The 15,195-nt window shown below is 43.5% G+C and overlaps 1 protein-coding gene across 2 annotated transcripts in view; it reads right to left on the bottom strand.

The window, feature by feature from the left end:
- Positions 1–15,195, bottom strand: part of aatkb (apoptosis-associated tyrosine kinase b) — a 38,015-nt gene that overhangs the window by 15,233 nt on the left and 7,587 nt on the right. Inside the window, exon 2 of one of the 2 annotated variants that reach the window (XM_026351958.1) lies at positions 3,564–3,697. In XM_026351958.1, coding sequence (XP_026207743.1) covers positions 3,564–3,697 — 134 coding nt within the window. Of the gene's footprint in view, positions 1–662; positions 933–3,563; positions 3,698–15,195 lie in introns of those variants that run through there. The other variant, XM_026351959.1, reaches the window with a different exon arrangement.

Below are 15,195 nucleotides of genomic sequence, written 5' to 3'. Positions count from 1 at the left end.
CAAACTACAAACCGGATGTCAGAATAAAAGTCTCTTAGTTGGGAGCTGGAGAGCAGCAGGGGTCGCAATGCTGGAAAAATGTGACCTACTGCAGCCCTGTGCAACACCCCCCCCCCCACACACACACATACACACACATACACACACACACACACCTCCATCTTCTCTCGCCATCCCCCAATAATGCACACATACAACACTCTCGTGCACGCTGCACCCTCCCTCAGCCTCACATCCAAATCTTCACACGGCCTTGTGCGCCCTCCCATTAAACATGTGGTTTCACTCTTCACATTAATACACACACAGTCACACAAGTACACACCAATATTTACTGAACCACCCGACTACCACTTTCCATTCATCCTTCAATTAGATGCATTAAAAATTGAAAACTTTTCCTATTATGCAGCGCGGAGTTACTCAGTGGACCCAAAGCTCAATAATATAAAACGAAACAAAAACAGGCAGGAGCAGAAAAATCATCAAATAAAACATCATTAAAACAACTGAAATATGTTCTCTTACTCTTTTCTTCTCATATAAATCTGCTACAAGCATGATGGAAATTCAAATCCTCTACAACCCACTTTAACATTGCCTTTGTCATCTCCTCTTCCCTGCAGGTAAATTAAAGGCTCCAGCATCCTCTGCTAACTTACCTTTCCTCAGACTCCTCAGATGAAGACATGTCAGATGGCCTCGGCTTTGATCAGAGCATCTAAGCCTCCTTCTGGCTTTCTCACACACACACCCACACACACTAATTGCCCCCCCATGCTGCCATTGGTGTGATGGGTACAGGACAGGAGGAGGCTGGTGGTGCCGGGAAGAGCGGCTGCAGAGCAAGACATCGTCATTCTGCAGAGAGAGTGTCATTGTTGAGTCCAGAGAGGCGGACGAGGATCAAGAGGCTTTGCAGCTGACCACTGACTGTCCTCAGACTGCTGGGGATGAAGGGATGAAAACAAAAAAAGGGGATGGGGGCGTGGGGGGGGAGGAAGAAGGAGGAGCACTGTCTCCCAGTTCACAGTCGAAACCGAACCTGTGGTCGTCTCATGAGGGAGAGGAGAGAAATTGAGCCCCCACAAAAATGTGAGAGAGTGGGAAGAGGAGGGTGGAGGAAAGTTGGAAGGGGGGGTCACATACTATAGCTGTGACATCACTCACTCTCTTCCGCTCTTTCTCCCTGCAGCCGAAGAACATCTGCAGGGCAGCCCCTCTTACCCCGACCAAGAAAAACACACAGACACCCTCACGTATCGTCTTCATTCCTGACTTCTGGACATGATCTTCAACCCAGATATTATCTCTTTATCCCTCTGATCAGCATTTTTAAATGCTCTGATATGTTGCTGTGTCCACTCTTGAGTCTGTCTTTTGTCTGCTGTCCCATTTCTTCCACTTCTCATTTATGGGTGTAGATCATGGGGACGATCGAGGCAGTTCTCCTTTCCTGAACACTTCTGCTGGTGATTGGGTTTGAATTTTGGTAAGAGAACGTACATTTAGAGTTTCCACCACACTCAGGAGACCTGCTGAATATTGTACTAACTGATGATCACAGTCGGTTGTGCCGCTGTGTTTCAAGACTGGAAACGGGGAGAAATGGCTCAAAGTTGAGGAAATCCGCCTACCTGCAGCCCTGTCAAGAAAGCAACGAAGCCCATTTCTCAGAGTGTCAAACTGTTTAAGTTAAGTTTTTCCAGACAAACTGTACTTTATAAAGGTGCAATGATTGCAGATTCTGTGATCAGCATTACAGTCAGTCATTTTTAGAAAAGGCTTGTACTGTAAAGTCCAGTTCAGAAGTCCAGAGCCCACTTTAACCGCTTACAGCAGCGAGAACTGTTGGAGGAAGTTCCTCATCTTTCTCATCTCCTCCTAAAGTTTTTTTTCCCCCTAAAATTCCCTCTTCCTGCTCTGGGAGAGGCTGTGTCTAATTCCAGATGGGGCCCCGGGGCCGGATGCACTGTGGGCTCATGGGTATGCCCTTCCTCACGCCCCTTGCGCCCTCTCTCTTCCCCCTCTTCCCACTCTGGCCTCTTCCTCAGACACACCCTGACAGGTCCGAGCTGGGTGGTCCAACCCACCAAAGACACGAAGCAGACATGCAGCACATCTATATGTTCCACAGAGAGCTGCTCCCTGCACGCTGCCTAACAGCAACTCAAGATGCACGTTTCTGCACACATACAGTGTTCAAGAGGGAACAGGATGTTATGTAATTTAGCTACAGACGCTCATGATCAGTGACATGAATAATGTGAAGAGCTTATATAATGTTGCAACATAAATTAATGAAAACTAAATCATGTTCTTTGGATGGTTTCAAGTCGTGCAGGAATATGAATCACATTACAGACTGGTTGTGGAAGACAAAGAACAAAGAGAATCGGGTTTTTGTTGATTATTTTTCAGCTACATCAAGTTTCAAAGTTCATCTCTTTAAATGTTCTGTTTTGTCAAACAACAAACATCCAAAACCAAAGAGGTTCAATACAGAATGACTTAAAGGCAAGAAATCTTTCTCCATTTGAGGCAAATAATGCTGCAAATAAAACATTTAGATTCAGTGTGAATGTGATGTTAGAATTCAGTGGATCAGTGAGTGTCTGTGCCGACGATGGACAGAAACCAGCTGAAACACAAAGACTGTACGTAGACGTAATCAACACAGCTTCACTGAGTTGCTCGTATGGCTGTGGACCTAAATACTTACATACAAAATGACTGTTGAATCCATTAAACGACCACTAACCTTTAGTTTTTAATGACTGATAGAGTCGCTAGTTTGTTTCTGATGCACAAGGAGAAGTGCATGATGATAAACTGTTTGTACAGTGGCTACAACCTATAGGACATTCCTTAGCTTCTGGCTTTTTTAAAGCTGCATTGTGCCAGCAGACAGCAGGAACAGCACAGCTGGCTTCAGAATATTCCAAAAATGTTTTCTGGAGATGAAAATACAGCCGACACGCAGATTAAGCCTCAAGTATACCAAGAATGAGATTTAGGAAGAAACAGTTAACACGGAGAAACTCCAACACAACGGCACTCAAGTATTTTTGCATGTCATATGTAAACACACACACACACACACACACTCCTTGTTGCCCGTCCTATTTTCTCTGGTGCCGTGACCCATTTCACCACACTCCCTCAGAAATGGGGTCTGCATCAAAGACACAAGTCTGTTCTGAAAAGCTGCAGGCCTCCAGCCACTACACAAGCTCGGCCTCTACCACCTTTGTCTGCCACTCTGTTTACTTTCCGTCATCGTTCTGTTAGTGGAAATGGATGGAGGCCTTGTGTACTGAATGTAATGGACTTCTAATGAGTGGCTGCAAGGAATGTTCTGTGTTCAAGCCATTTGTAGTAATGCTCACAGGCAAAGAGAGAGAGCTGAAATACATATCTCTGTGCAGAGCTTCATGAAAACCCTCGTGATTTAATTAGTGTGCGTGTGTGTGTGTGTGTGAGGGAGAAGAGTCCAGTTTGTCTTCACGCCTTCAGATTTCAGATCATGTTTCATGTGTGTTCAGCACAGACGAGCGACTCACCTTGAAGCCGATTTTGCCCTTCTTGCAGCAGAGGCAGGCCAACATGAGGAAGACAAAGGTGAAGAGGCCCGAGAAGGAGATGGCCACCACAGCAAGGGACGATGACCAGGACAGCTCGCTCAGCGGAGCGCCATCTGCAGGACACAGCAAGTGCAACTCCATTAAAACAATTACAGGATGAGAAAGGCACATTGAGTGGAAGCAGCTCTTTTCATTGAACTACTTCTAATGTAATATACAGCAGCACATGATCCAGTACAGTCAGTATATTTAGAGACATTAGTGTATTTGATTTATAGCCAGACATCGTGTTTTTGCTGAAAATGAAACGCTGTGAAACATTAGAGCTCTGTAGGATTTCTCCTGCTCACAGTGAACCACATCACTGCTCTGCACAGAAAAGAGGAGGAAAAAGTGAGTGTTGATTTATGGGCTTCATCTAGCAGCAGAGACAACAGACAGAACTGTTGCAGTAATTGGCTTTTTAAATTATTATAACGGTGTGGGGAGACTGATTTCCAAATAAAGAAATCTATTTGAATTCAATTTGTTTCACCCAAGTAAAAAGCACATTTTACATAATGAGAACTCGGGGAAGCAGAATTTTCCAGTGAGTCACTTTACATCCTGCAACAACCTCTGCTTGATGTGATAATATATCAGCCCGGCACATAGAAAACAACTGGTATGTGGTTAATAAACAATGTTTTACATATTAGTGGGTCATAAAATGTTTTCTGAGAACCCATATGAACAGTTCAGATGCGAGTTTCAGCGTCTATTCCTTGAGAAGATTTTCCCTATAAATGTTTATGTGTTTTAGTTTTTACCTGAGAATTTTATGATTCTGAAGGAGCTCATATTACCGTAACGTCTCACAGCACCACAGCAGGCTTTAACGGAGCATCTGTATTAGTCAAGTCCTCCGTCATAAGACTCATACTGATTCACAATTTGAGAGGCATCAATGGCGACTTCAGTAGACATCAGACTTTCAACCGTTCCAACTGTTAACACTGGAAACAGAAGTTAGAGAAGAGAGAACAAAGAGGATGTTGTGCCACCAAGCTCCTCTTCCTGAGTCCAACCCACAGATGCTACACAGCACGAACACTGGAGCATTATTCATGGAAAGATGAATGCTTTTCAATCAAACATCTCTGCAACTCAGAACCCAGAACTGAATACATTTAGGGTAATAGAGTAATAAATTACAGTAAAATCAGAGCTCTCCCAGCAGATTTTACCCACTGGTGCTGCAGCTTCTCTCGTTCAGCATAAATACAGATCGGTATGCAGCTAATAAACAATACATTAATATCCCATGATTTATTAACAGCACTCTGACACTGAGGTTAGAAAGATTGAATAGATTCACTAAACTCTGACATTATTTAGCATCAGCAGCAAATGTCAGTTTGCAAACACTAAACAGATCCAGCAGTATCTCATGTTAATCCAGTGCTGACGCTGCATTTACTGGTGCAAATGACAAACATGGTTTGAGCGTCACTAATGAACGTGTTGGTCGCTGTGTCTGTATCTACTGTCTGTACTCAAGATGCTGCACAACCTCATGTGAACTCTCCCAGTTATTATTTTATTCAGATTATAATCAATAAGTTAAGTTTTAGTATTTTTGAACAGTTCTTGATTAGGAAACTAACTAGAGTTACTTCAATGTGTCACATATGTGATGAAACTGAGCACGAACATGTGAACAAATCAAATGAAAGACACCCTGAGAGGCTCCCGGGTCCAACATGTGCTGAGGTTCATGATAAAAACCTCTCATCATATGTAAATGCAGCAGTTTTCAGTAGGATTTGTCAGCAAAACAGGACCTTTGGTGGTTCAACGTAAACCGAGATGCAGCTACAACTCTGCTACAATATTAATGCAGTTTATTTGTAATATTTACACGCTCTTGTTTTGCCTCTGAAGCCAAACCTTGTGGATTTCTCTGCCAAGTTAATTTCTCCAGGCTCTCTCTCTCTCTCTTTCTGAGCTGTTCTGTGTGAGCAAAGCCAATTTTCAGAGCGTGATGGTTTGTCCTATCCTCAGCACGTGCCACGTATGTGCTGTCCAATCTCGTAAATAATGTCTTGTTCCCAATTTTGGGGGCATTTTGGAGCGGTGGATGATTTATTTTTCTCATCCAGACATGGTTTTCTGAAATGCAACGGTTACCAAGGAAACAGATTGGACGGACAGCCATGCAGGCTTTCAGTGGTAAATCTTCTCACGCCGACTCCTGCCAACCGCAGTGCCACCCAGCTCCATGGCTGCACGCACACACAGATAATAAACAGCACAGAGTCATTTCTGCTGCCAGTTTGGGCTGATCCCCTGAAAGCCGGTGCAACTGGCTCTCAGCGTGTGTCAGGCTCTTAGTATAATTGGACAGAGAGTGAACACTGTAGTGTAGCAGCCTGGCTGGCAGAAGGTAGGAACAGGAGTGAGTAAAAAACTATGTGCAACTTTAAGAGTTAAATGCAGCATTAGCTGGTCAGTTCAGGGGTTTGTGGAACACGAATAGACCATGAGGTACCATTAATAAACTGCAACATGAAGCCGAGGAAGAGGTGGAAGAAGGCAGCTCACTAAATCAGTCAATAACCATTTAGAGCTTTGAAACACTACACAAGAAGATTGAGGTTTAATTACTCTTTATTCGTCAGGTGGGTAATTACAGAGAGCAGAGACAGGGGGATTCTGGCTCTGTTGTGGTTTATTTAAAACTCCCTTTGCTAACAAATCCCATCTCCCCCAGGAGCAGCGAGTGCACGGTGAGGCAGCCCGGCATTAACATGTGAAGAACGCATCACAGAAATGAAAACAGAGCAGCTCACACACTTGCACATTATCATTATTATCACATGCAGCTGCATTTAAAATGCTATGAATGCCAGACCCTTAGTCTGCTGTGAACTGCATTTCACAAACGTATTGTCAAAGTACTGAGGGAAGTGAGAACTTATTGTTGAATGTGGCCTTCAGTGGGATTTTTATCTAACATATTCTTTCATTTTTAATTAAATGTAGTGCAGATCTTCTATTAAAACATTGCCTGAGTCTGTCCAATGGGGGTGAGAATATGAAATGAATGTAGAAAGAAGTGATTTCTAATCTCATGCCTGAGCTTGATACCAGCAGGTGTAAAAAAATCCCTTACTACAGCAGTTAGTGAACTAGTGGAGGAAAGACCACTGACATATCCTGGTGCAGTCATGTGATGCTGCTGTGCAGCCCTGGTTTGAACATCCTCTCTGGAACTACACAGAAACACATGTTGTTGTGTTTTCTTCCCTAAATGTGTAAAATCAATAGCACTTGACAGCTAATAAAACAGAGAGGATCCGACCTCTTGTTAGTTCTAATGAACCAAGTTCCAAAAAGACAAATATCTCCTGCTAAAGGTTCTTTAAATTACAAGACGTCCACCTCCAGAGCTTCATTAGGTAGCAGACTCTGTGCACAGTGTTTATTTAGCTGCTGCCTTTTTCTCTCCTTCTACTACTTTATGCTCACAGCGAGAGTATCGTACAGCTCTCAGCTACTCAGAGGTGGTAGCCATTTTTAGCCTCCCGAGGCAGAGAGAGCTAAAGCACATCCTGATGACTAAATGATGAAAAGGGAGTGAGCATGAGGAGACGAGAGGAGAGAAGAAAGGATCCGGGAAAGAAGAAGAGCTGTGTACTCTGCAGCATCTGCCCCAGGAGGATCTCTTCAGCACTCAGTGAGCTGAAGAGGAGAAACTCAAAGTCTAACAGAGGGAAGACAGAAGCAGAAACGTGTTAAGAAAAGACGGAGTCTATCTGACAGCCTCACATGTTTGCTCTGGCTTCACAGACATGAGGTACCCACAGCATCTGTGAACACCATCCAGATGTTGAGAGTCAATCCTCCACAGTATGAAACCATCAGAACCTGTGAGCTCTGTGCTGTAACTAGAGATAACATACTACATGTAAAGGTTATACGTCCATGTACAGTCATCGTTTAATGGACGGTGATGAGACAAACGAGAGAGATCAGTTACATCTGACAGTGAAGTAAAAGCTTCATGAAGGTTGACTGTAAATATTCAGTTTTTGTAATTGTTAAACATCCAAAATAAAAATATTAAGAAACAACAGTTTGAATGGCAGCATGCTGCTCCAGCAGTTAACGACCAGAAGTCAATAAATAAGAATTGATTTAAAGTTTCTGTCACATCATGCAACTCTCTCTCCTAAATGTGTTACTCCACTTACTCAATTATATCTTGTGCAACCAGATTGCAAGTGCTCCACACACACTGGACTCTGTGGTCTGTGGTGAGACAGTAGGGACGTCTGCATCCACCTCCACCACCTACTTACTTCGTTAAGTAATTGTGTTTCATTAGTTGCATCAGAAAATCGTCCGTCCAGTGGTTCAGTGTCCTACAAAACATATTTGCAGTAATCTTTAATTAATTGAGACACAGATCTGAGACCTGCAGCGAACAAACAGCTTGCTAGTGGCGCTAACACAGCCAACAGTGACAGAACAGAGTCTCAGCATCAGAGCCAAGTTGGCATTTTGTTTCGTAAATGGAAAAATGAACAATGAGCTGCCTGAAGTCAGCTGCAGCAGTATAATACAGGTATGAGTCACTGTTCTGGTGTCACTCGGCCTGTCAGAAAGATTTAGGTGTGACTGGCGTGTTGGACATTAAAGACAGATGACAGACAGAGAAGAAATCTCAACCCTGTCAGCGTAATATCTTGGCTCTCAGTGTGGGTTTACTGCAGCTGCTAAGTGCAGAAAACAATTGTTCTTCCAACAAAAAAAGCTTATTTCTGTATTATTGCTCCACAGAGAAGTTATTCCAGACCTAATTGAGCCATCAGTAATCGTGTGTCACAATTGTTAAGCCTGATTCATCCAGATCAGCTAATTGGCCATTACAGAAGGAGCGATGCCCAGTTTAATGCAGACGATGTGGTGTGGAGAGGCTGATGTCACTGTCCGAGCAGAGTCAAAGTCAGGATAGTTTCAATGCTGCCCCGTCTCTCTGTCTGTGCCCAGGAGTCAGCAGGACGTGTGTCCAGGGGGCTGCTGATACCCTTCACACGTCATCAGCCCTGCTTACTGTCCTCACTAAGGTAAGTCATCTGAATCTCAGCAGAGAAGAAGGTGAAAGCACCTGAAGGGCTGGAGAGTTTCTACACAGTGATTCTAATTAAGGATGAAAGAAGCAGAATGAGATCAGAAATGAATACATTGATCCAGTACAGTTTGACATCCATCTGAGATCGACCCTCTAGATGTCGTGGACTGGAGTTTTGTAGATAAAATATCTGATAATTGTCGTAAGATTCTTCTCTAGGATTTAATTTAAGATAAGAAACAGAGAACTGGGCTTTTTGTAAAATGCAAATATGACCTTTAGCATCTTGTACAGGTCACCACCCAGCACATACAGCTGAGTGCACTCAGTACTTTCATTTAGGACATTAAATGAGGCCAACAGACTGAGGCCAAGGAGCCGAAGAGGGCACCTCTGTCTGAGGTAACTGATCATTTGTGTGAAAGAAAGATAAAATGGTTGAATGGAGGCCACAACAATCACAACAACATGTTAAATGACCATAAACAGACACAGTACACCGTTTCTGTGTCTGAGCCCAGGAGCTCATTTCCTCATAATCTATCCATGATTTTCATGAAGGTAACTGTACATGAACTCCTCATTTTCTATTCCTTCTGGGAAATTAAGTGTTCCCTGAAACTGTATTGCTGATCATCATTACTGTATAATGTACGTATGCAGATTTTCTTTCTGACATCACTCTGCTGGAAACATTAACGTCTTTCGTGTGTTTTGGAATCACCCCATGTAGGTGGTTTCGTGTTTTAAGGCCGTCAGGTGTCAGAGTTGTCACTGACTCCACACAGCCACTGATTCTAACTAACTGCTGAGAGAAGCTTTTCCACCTGACATGCAAACATGTAAAGGTGTCTTCTTCTTTCCTGTCATTACTACATTGGGTTTAAAGTTAAGAAATTAAACCTAAAACCCATTTTTGAATTAATAACATAACAGCTGCAGAAATAAATGGACTATTTTTATTTGTTGACAGCAACAAATAAATTGAGCTTATTTTTCAAAATGAAAACACCATTTGTGCTCAAAGTGGCCGTAATATGCCTAATTTCGGTTTTCCTAATTATACTACAACATAAACCCACAGAGTCATAAATAGTACAAATTATAACCCAGATTTCTCATCATCTGCAGCGTTGGGGGACAGGCTGTTTAAATAAATTTAAATTTTGCACTAGAGAAGCACGGGTAATATTTATTATATTTAGGGCTTCTGGGTCTGGGTATGTGACCTCAAATCTTTTACTCCATAGAATTATTTATTTCACAGTTTCACATACTTTTTCTTGCCACTGTATGTTTATTATCATACACTATATTGTTCCTCAATCCTTGCAAACGCATAGTGAAAGCACGGAAATAACCTCCGACTGCAGAGAGCAGGAATTAAGGTCAGGAGATAAAGAATGGATGCAATCAATAGTGGCTTCTCACAGTAACACATGCATGAGTGTGTCTGTGCGCCAATATAGTGACAGAGACAAAGCTTCTCTGTATCAAAAATGCTGGTGCTAGTAAAATACATTATCCCCTGTCCTCTGCAACCAGGCAACACTCCTGCTGACACCATACTTCTATCAGGCACAGAGAGAGAGAGGGAGACAGGATGACAACAGGAAGACTCATCATCACTCAAAAAAGGCAGCAGGGTAGAGATAGAGGAGGACGGTGACATGAGGAAAACAGACGAGAGGAGGGAGGGTCAGAGAGGGTTAAACAAGCTCATATGGGCCAAACACATGTGAACTGCATGAAGCTGATGATCTGCTCATGAACAGTCTGCCGTACATCTGCTGGTGCACTCAACATGATGCACCAGCATGTGCATCTCTTCATGCACATGTGAAAGACAGACAGGCGGACAGACAGATACACAGGCAGATAGACTGACAGATAGACAGACAGACAGTCCTGATCCATGTGTGGTTCATCATCTAATGTAAACACAACCAAATGTTGGTGAACAGCTGTCGGGGCTACTGACTCCGAAACAGGCTGCAAAATAAATAGAAAAAAAAAATCAGCTGGTTTCCATGGCGACTGCTTCCCCAAAATCCTGTCGAGACTAATTCAGATGCCCTCCTAATGCTCACAGATGCCGTGCCAAGATAAAGAACAACTTACCCCTGACACTCGAATGGAAATTAACATAGCAAACACTCAAGTGAAGGTCTTTTTTAAACAGGAACGATGTTTTTAACAACCAGAGGTGATGATGACGCTGTGCAGAATATGGAGGCCTGTTATTCTCATGTCACCTCAACAAAATATTTCTAGTATTTGTAGCAGCTGTTCAGCAGGCAGCAGCACAGCTCTGCAGAAACACTGCCCAGGACATGATCAGCCCCCCTCGGCCCTCACTGGAGAACCACTTCAGATCACGCTGCCTCCGCACAGCCAGCGGCCTGATGTGACACAACCCACTGGGCCACCATCTCTTCACCGCATGTTAACGCCTGGAAGATGCTGCACAGTTGTAAACACCCACAACTTAAACCCCAGCACTGAAATTTGCTCCCCGTCATCCTCCTGAATACCAACACCACCAACCCCAAATCTTTTCCACGACTGTCACCACATTCACTGGAAGCTGTGTTTAACCCGTCATCGTTTTTTAAGCGAGCCTCTGTTTTCTCTCTCTAATGTCCTCAGGTCTGTGAAGCTAATTTACTTTGTACTGTAAGTGAACAAAGACAAATAATAAAAAGTGTTAAGTGAAAAGTGTTCCATTGTTTTCTGCAGGTGAGCACGTCAGCGACTGAATTCCTTTACACAGGAAAAAACATTTGTAGAAAAATAATATGAGCGATTTTATTCAGCAAGAACAGAACAGATTATCTGTGGTGTACAGAGTGATGCATGGAGGCTGTTCACACTCAGGAGCTTCAGATTTTACGAACCCTGTAGGAATAAGTGTATATTTTTTTAAATGTAATGAAAACTTCAATGAAGCTTAAATGAAGACATTTATTTCCTGATACAGAACAAAAACTGAGGAGATGTTTGAACCTCACTTCTGTACGTTACCAATAATTATTGTTATTATTAATGATCCTTTTGTCAGTAAATGCATCATTTGTTCATGAACTCGTTCAGGACAGACATGACGTGAGTGCAGAGTTATGTAACGGCCCTCAATGTGTCACCCTGATCCAACACACAGTCACCTCTCCTGTTTATTCACTCAAAGGAATTTGACACCTTTCATTTCCCTTTCCGGAGCGTTTCACCGTCTTCCATCCTGCCGCTCTGAGGGACAAAGTGACATCCTCCAGGACGGTTCCTGAACACCCCATGCTGCTGTGGAGGATTCGTTCTTCAGATCATGTGGGAGTCGGGTCTACCGTGCATCCACATAAGCAGCCAGCCCACGTTCTGTAACCTAATTACACAGGAAGCTGTAATTCGGAGCTAGTAACCACAAAACACTCCTCCCCAGAGCAGCCACATTATCTCTGCTCAGCAACTCTGTACGAATAAGAATAGTTCTCTGGATCACCCCGTCTGCACTTCTGTTGTCAGGAGTGTTGTTTATTTCTGTGTGTGCCTGGACGTGTTGTGTGCCTGATCCGTCCTGTCCTGCTGTGCCGAGATCCACCTCAGTCCGCTGAGTGCAGCCTCGGTGGTCTGCCTCCAGCAGCAGGCAGCCTCCACCTGAGGCTCCGCTCCCATCTCCCTCCCCAGATAACAGCTCAGCCTCGTCTGCTTTATCCAGCACCTGATCCCCTGGAGGGTCAGGCGGACGTGTCCGCAGGACGTCCAACGAGCAGCACAACTAAACAGGTTCACTCTAATCCAGTAGTACTTCACCAGAGTAGTTCATATTTTCTCCTCGTCTCTCTTTTGATTTAATCTCCTTTCTTCCTCCTTTCTCTCCTTGTTTCCTTCTTCCATTCCTTCCCTCCAGCTTTCCTCCTTTCCTTTTGTCCTTCATTCTTTCTCCTTTATTCCTTCTTCTTATGCTTCCTTCCTTCCTTCTCTTTTCCTTTCAGTCCTTTAGCTTCTGGTACTACTTTTTAAGTACTTTCATTACTTTAAGCACCCCATTCACTAACATTTGTTTGCTTTTACTGTATTCTTACCTCTCAACTGTGCTGCTGATACTTTTACTGCACTTTAAATTGCAGCTGTCCTCCTACCACTGGGGACTTGGTGCTAATAACTGCTGTTATCGCTCACTGGGGTTTATGTCTGTGTCTGTTCTGGTCATCAGCGTTTCAGTTTCAATCACGCTCACAGGAGCCATAGAGTCTTAGAGACTACACTCCGTACTTCTACCCCTGGGAATATACAGTGGGCCTGAAATCAACAGCTATTGGATATTTACATTCATCAGCTGTGGCATTCTGTGTGTGTGTGTGTGTGTGTGTGTGTGTGTGTGTGTGTGTGTGTGTGTGTGTGTGTGTGTGTGTGATCTGATAAAGGTCACACAACTGAGAGAGCCAGTCATGCTTCTACATCCCACCTCTGACCTCCCATCCCAACAAACATGAATGTCTCTTTCTCTCCATCATCACAGGACAGCACAGGCCCCTGGGGACGTGCAGATTTCCCTGCATGTGTATGTTTGCGTGGGCTGCTAGCAGGAAACCGCTCCAGTGTTCTATGGGGATAAACAGCAGTTATGTTGTTCTCTGTGGGTTTACTTCAGCACGGAGTGGAGAAACAAGCAGCCTGCTGTGAGGCCTGAAGTTTGAATAAACACAACTGTGGGGGCCAGAGGACATTATGTGTCTCTACAGGCTGATATTCATATTCAAATGTTTCTAATCATCTAAAATGTTTCTGTAAGTGACAGATAGTTTAGTTAATACTGTGTTAATATCATGTTATTATTATTAGATTACAATTTCTATTATAATAATACACAGGTAAAAAGATTGAAAATGCTTTGTGATGTTTCTAAACACAATCTCAGTTCTAACCCCCAGTTTATTTCTTCTGTCAGATGTATTCAGTGTGAGCCATAGTGAATGGCTGGAGTTTATCTCAAGGCCTCGTTGTGAAGACAGCAGCGCTGAATCAGTGCAGCTCACGTGTAGCCGAACTTCACCGTGACCAGCGAGGCGTGAAAACAAAAGCCTTTATGCAGATGCGGAGCCACCGTGCACAAACAGGTACGGTAGAGGTGAAAAGAAATGTCTGACAAATTGTGAGCACACAGGAAAGTCGGAAGCGTGCCCGATCATTACATGGTTCACCTGAGTGAGCTTCAGAGAGCATGAGAGCAGAGCATGAACGCATCCTGCTGTTTGTGGCTTTAATCTGGATGAATCATCTCAGTCAGTGAAACTCAATGGAGCAGAGAATATACAACATCACACAGCACAAACTGTGGGACATGGCTTCACTTATTAGGTCCTCAGTCTCTGCCCTATTCTCAGACTTCTCCCTTCGTCCTCACTCTGATCCTCTGAGATCTTTCCTCCACTTTAGCTTTTTCCACACACACTCTCTCTCGTTCTCCTTCCATCTCTGTCTCCGTCTGTTTGCAGATTAATTTGCCCACTGGAGCAGAATGAACTTCTTCCTCCTGCCCTCCGTCCCCACTGGCACTAACTGCACACGCTCAGATGTGACTTCACAGATGCCGTGTATGTGTTATTATACACACACACACACACACACACACACACACACAGGAGCAGTCACTGTGTATAATATTAACCGTGGATTAAATAACTACTTACACAATCAAGGTGCTTCACGTTAACATCAAAACAGGATGAACAGACAAAACCTAGAGTCACTAATAAATTATTATACATTAAAAAGTGAAAACTACACAAATAATGTATGAAGCGTATTGATTAGTTATAAACAAGTAAAATAAAAGTTTCTAAAAAATCAGTAGTCGTGTAATTCTGAATCCTCTGCAGCATCATCACTTGGATTCAGTGAATATCAAACATGTTTATCTAAAAAGTTTTGACCAGTGTTTTTACCTCAGCCATTAACGTGGACGTTAACTCACGAGAGATGTTCATATGTGGCGCCGTGTCTCTGGTTTTACTGTGGACATTTGCACTCACGAGAGATGTTCATATGTGGCGCCGTGTCTCTGGTTTTACTGTGGACATTTGCATAAAAGCAGCTTTTAACTCATCGAGTGTCTGCACTTTTAAAAGCTGCTGTATGAGGAGCACAGAGACTGTTGGAGCATCGCTTCACACACAGCGCAGCATCTTTTCAAGTATTAATGAGAGACGCTCGCCAGATTTGTGATATGTGTCCACCATGATTATGCATCATCACAGGAAGCGGACCATCTCCAAAGTGCCCCCCTGTTGTGAGCCAGTTTCGAAGCTCGGTTGCCATGGAGACACTTAGTATATCAGCCTGCCTCAGCTTCGACGTGCGGCTGCATGTGAAATGGCTTCATGGTCGGAAACATTATGTATTTGAAGTGCTTTTAGCAGGAAATGGCACCGAGACTTAGAATTAGCTCTTCAGAGCTGGATTAGGAAGAGGAAACATGAGAAACATGTAGAGGCTGAA

The sequence above is a fragment of the Anabas testudineus genome, chromosome 19 (assembly GCF_900324465.2).
Source record: "Anabas testudineus chromosome 19, fAnaTes1.2, whole genome shotgun sequence".
Classification (NCBI taxonomy): domain Eukaryota; kingdom Metazoa; phylum Chordata; class Actinopteri; order Anabantiformes; family Anabantidae; genus Anabas; species Anabas testudineus.
Note: the sequence above shows the minus strand (reverse complement) of the source record. Positions and strands in the feature narration are given on the sequence as shown.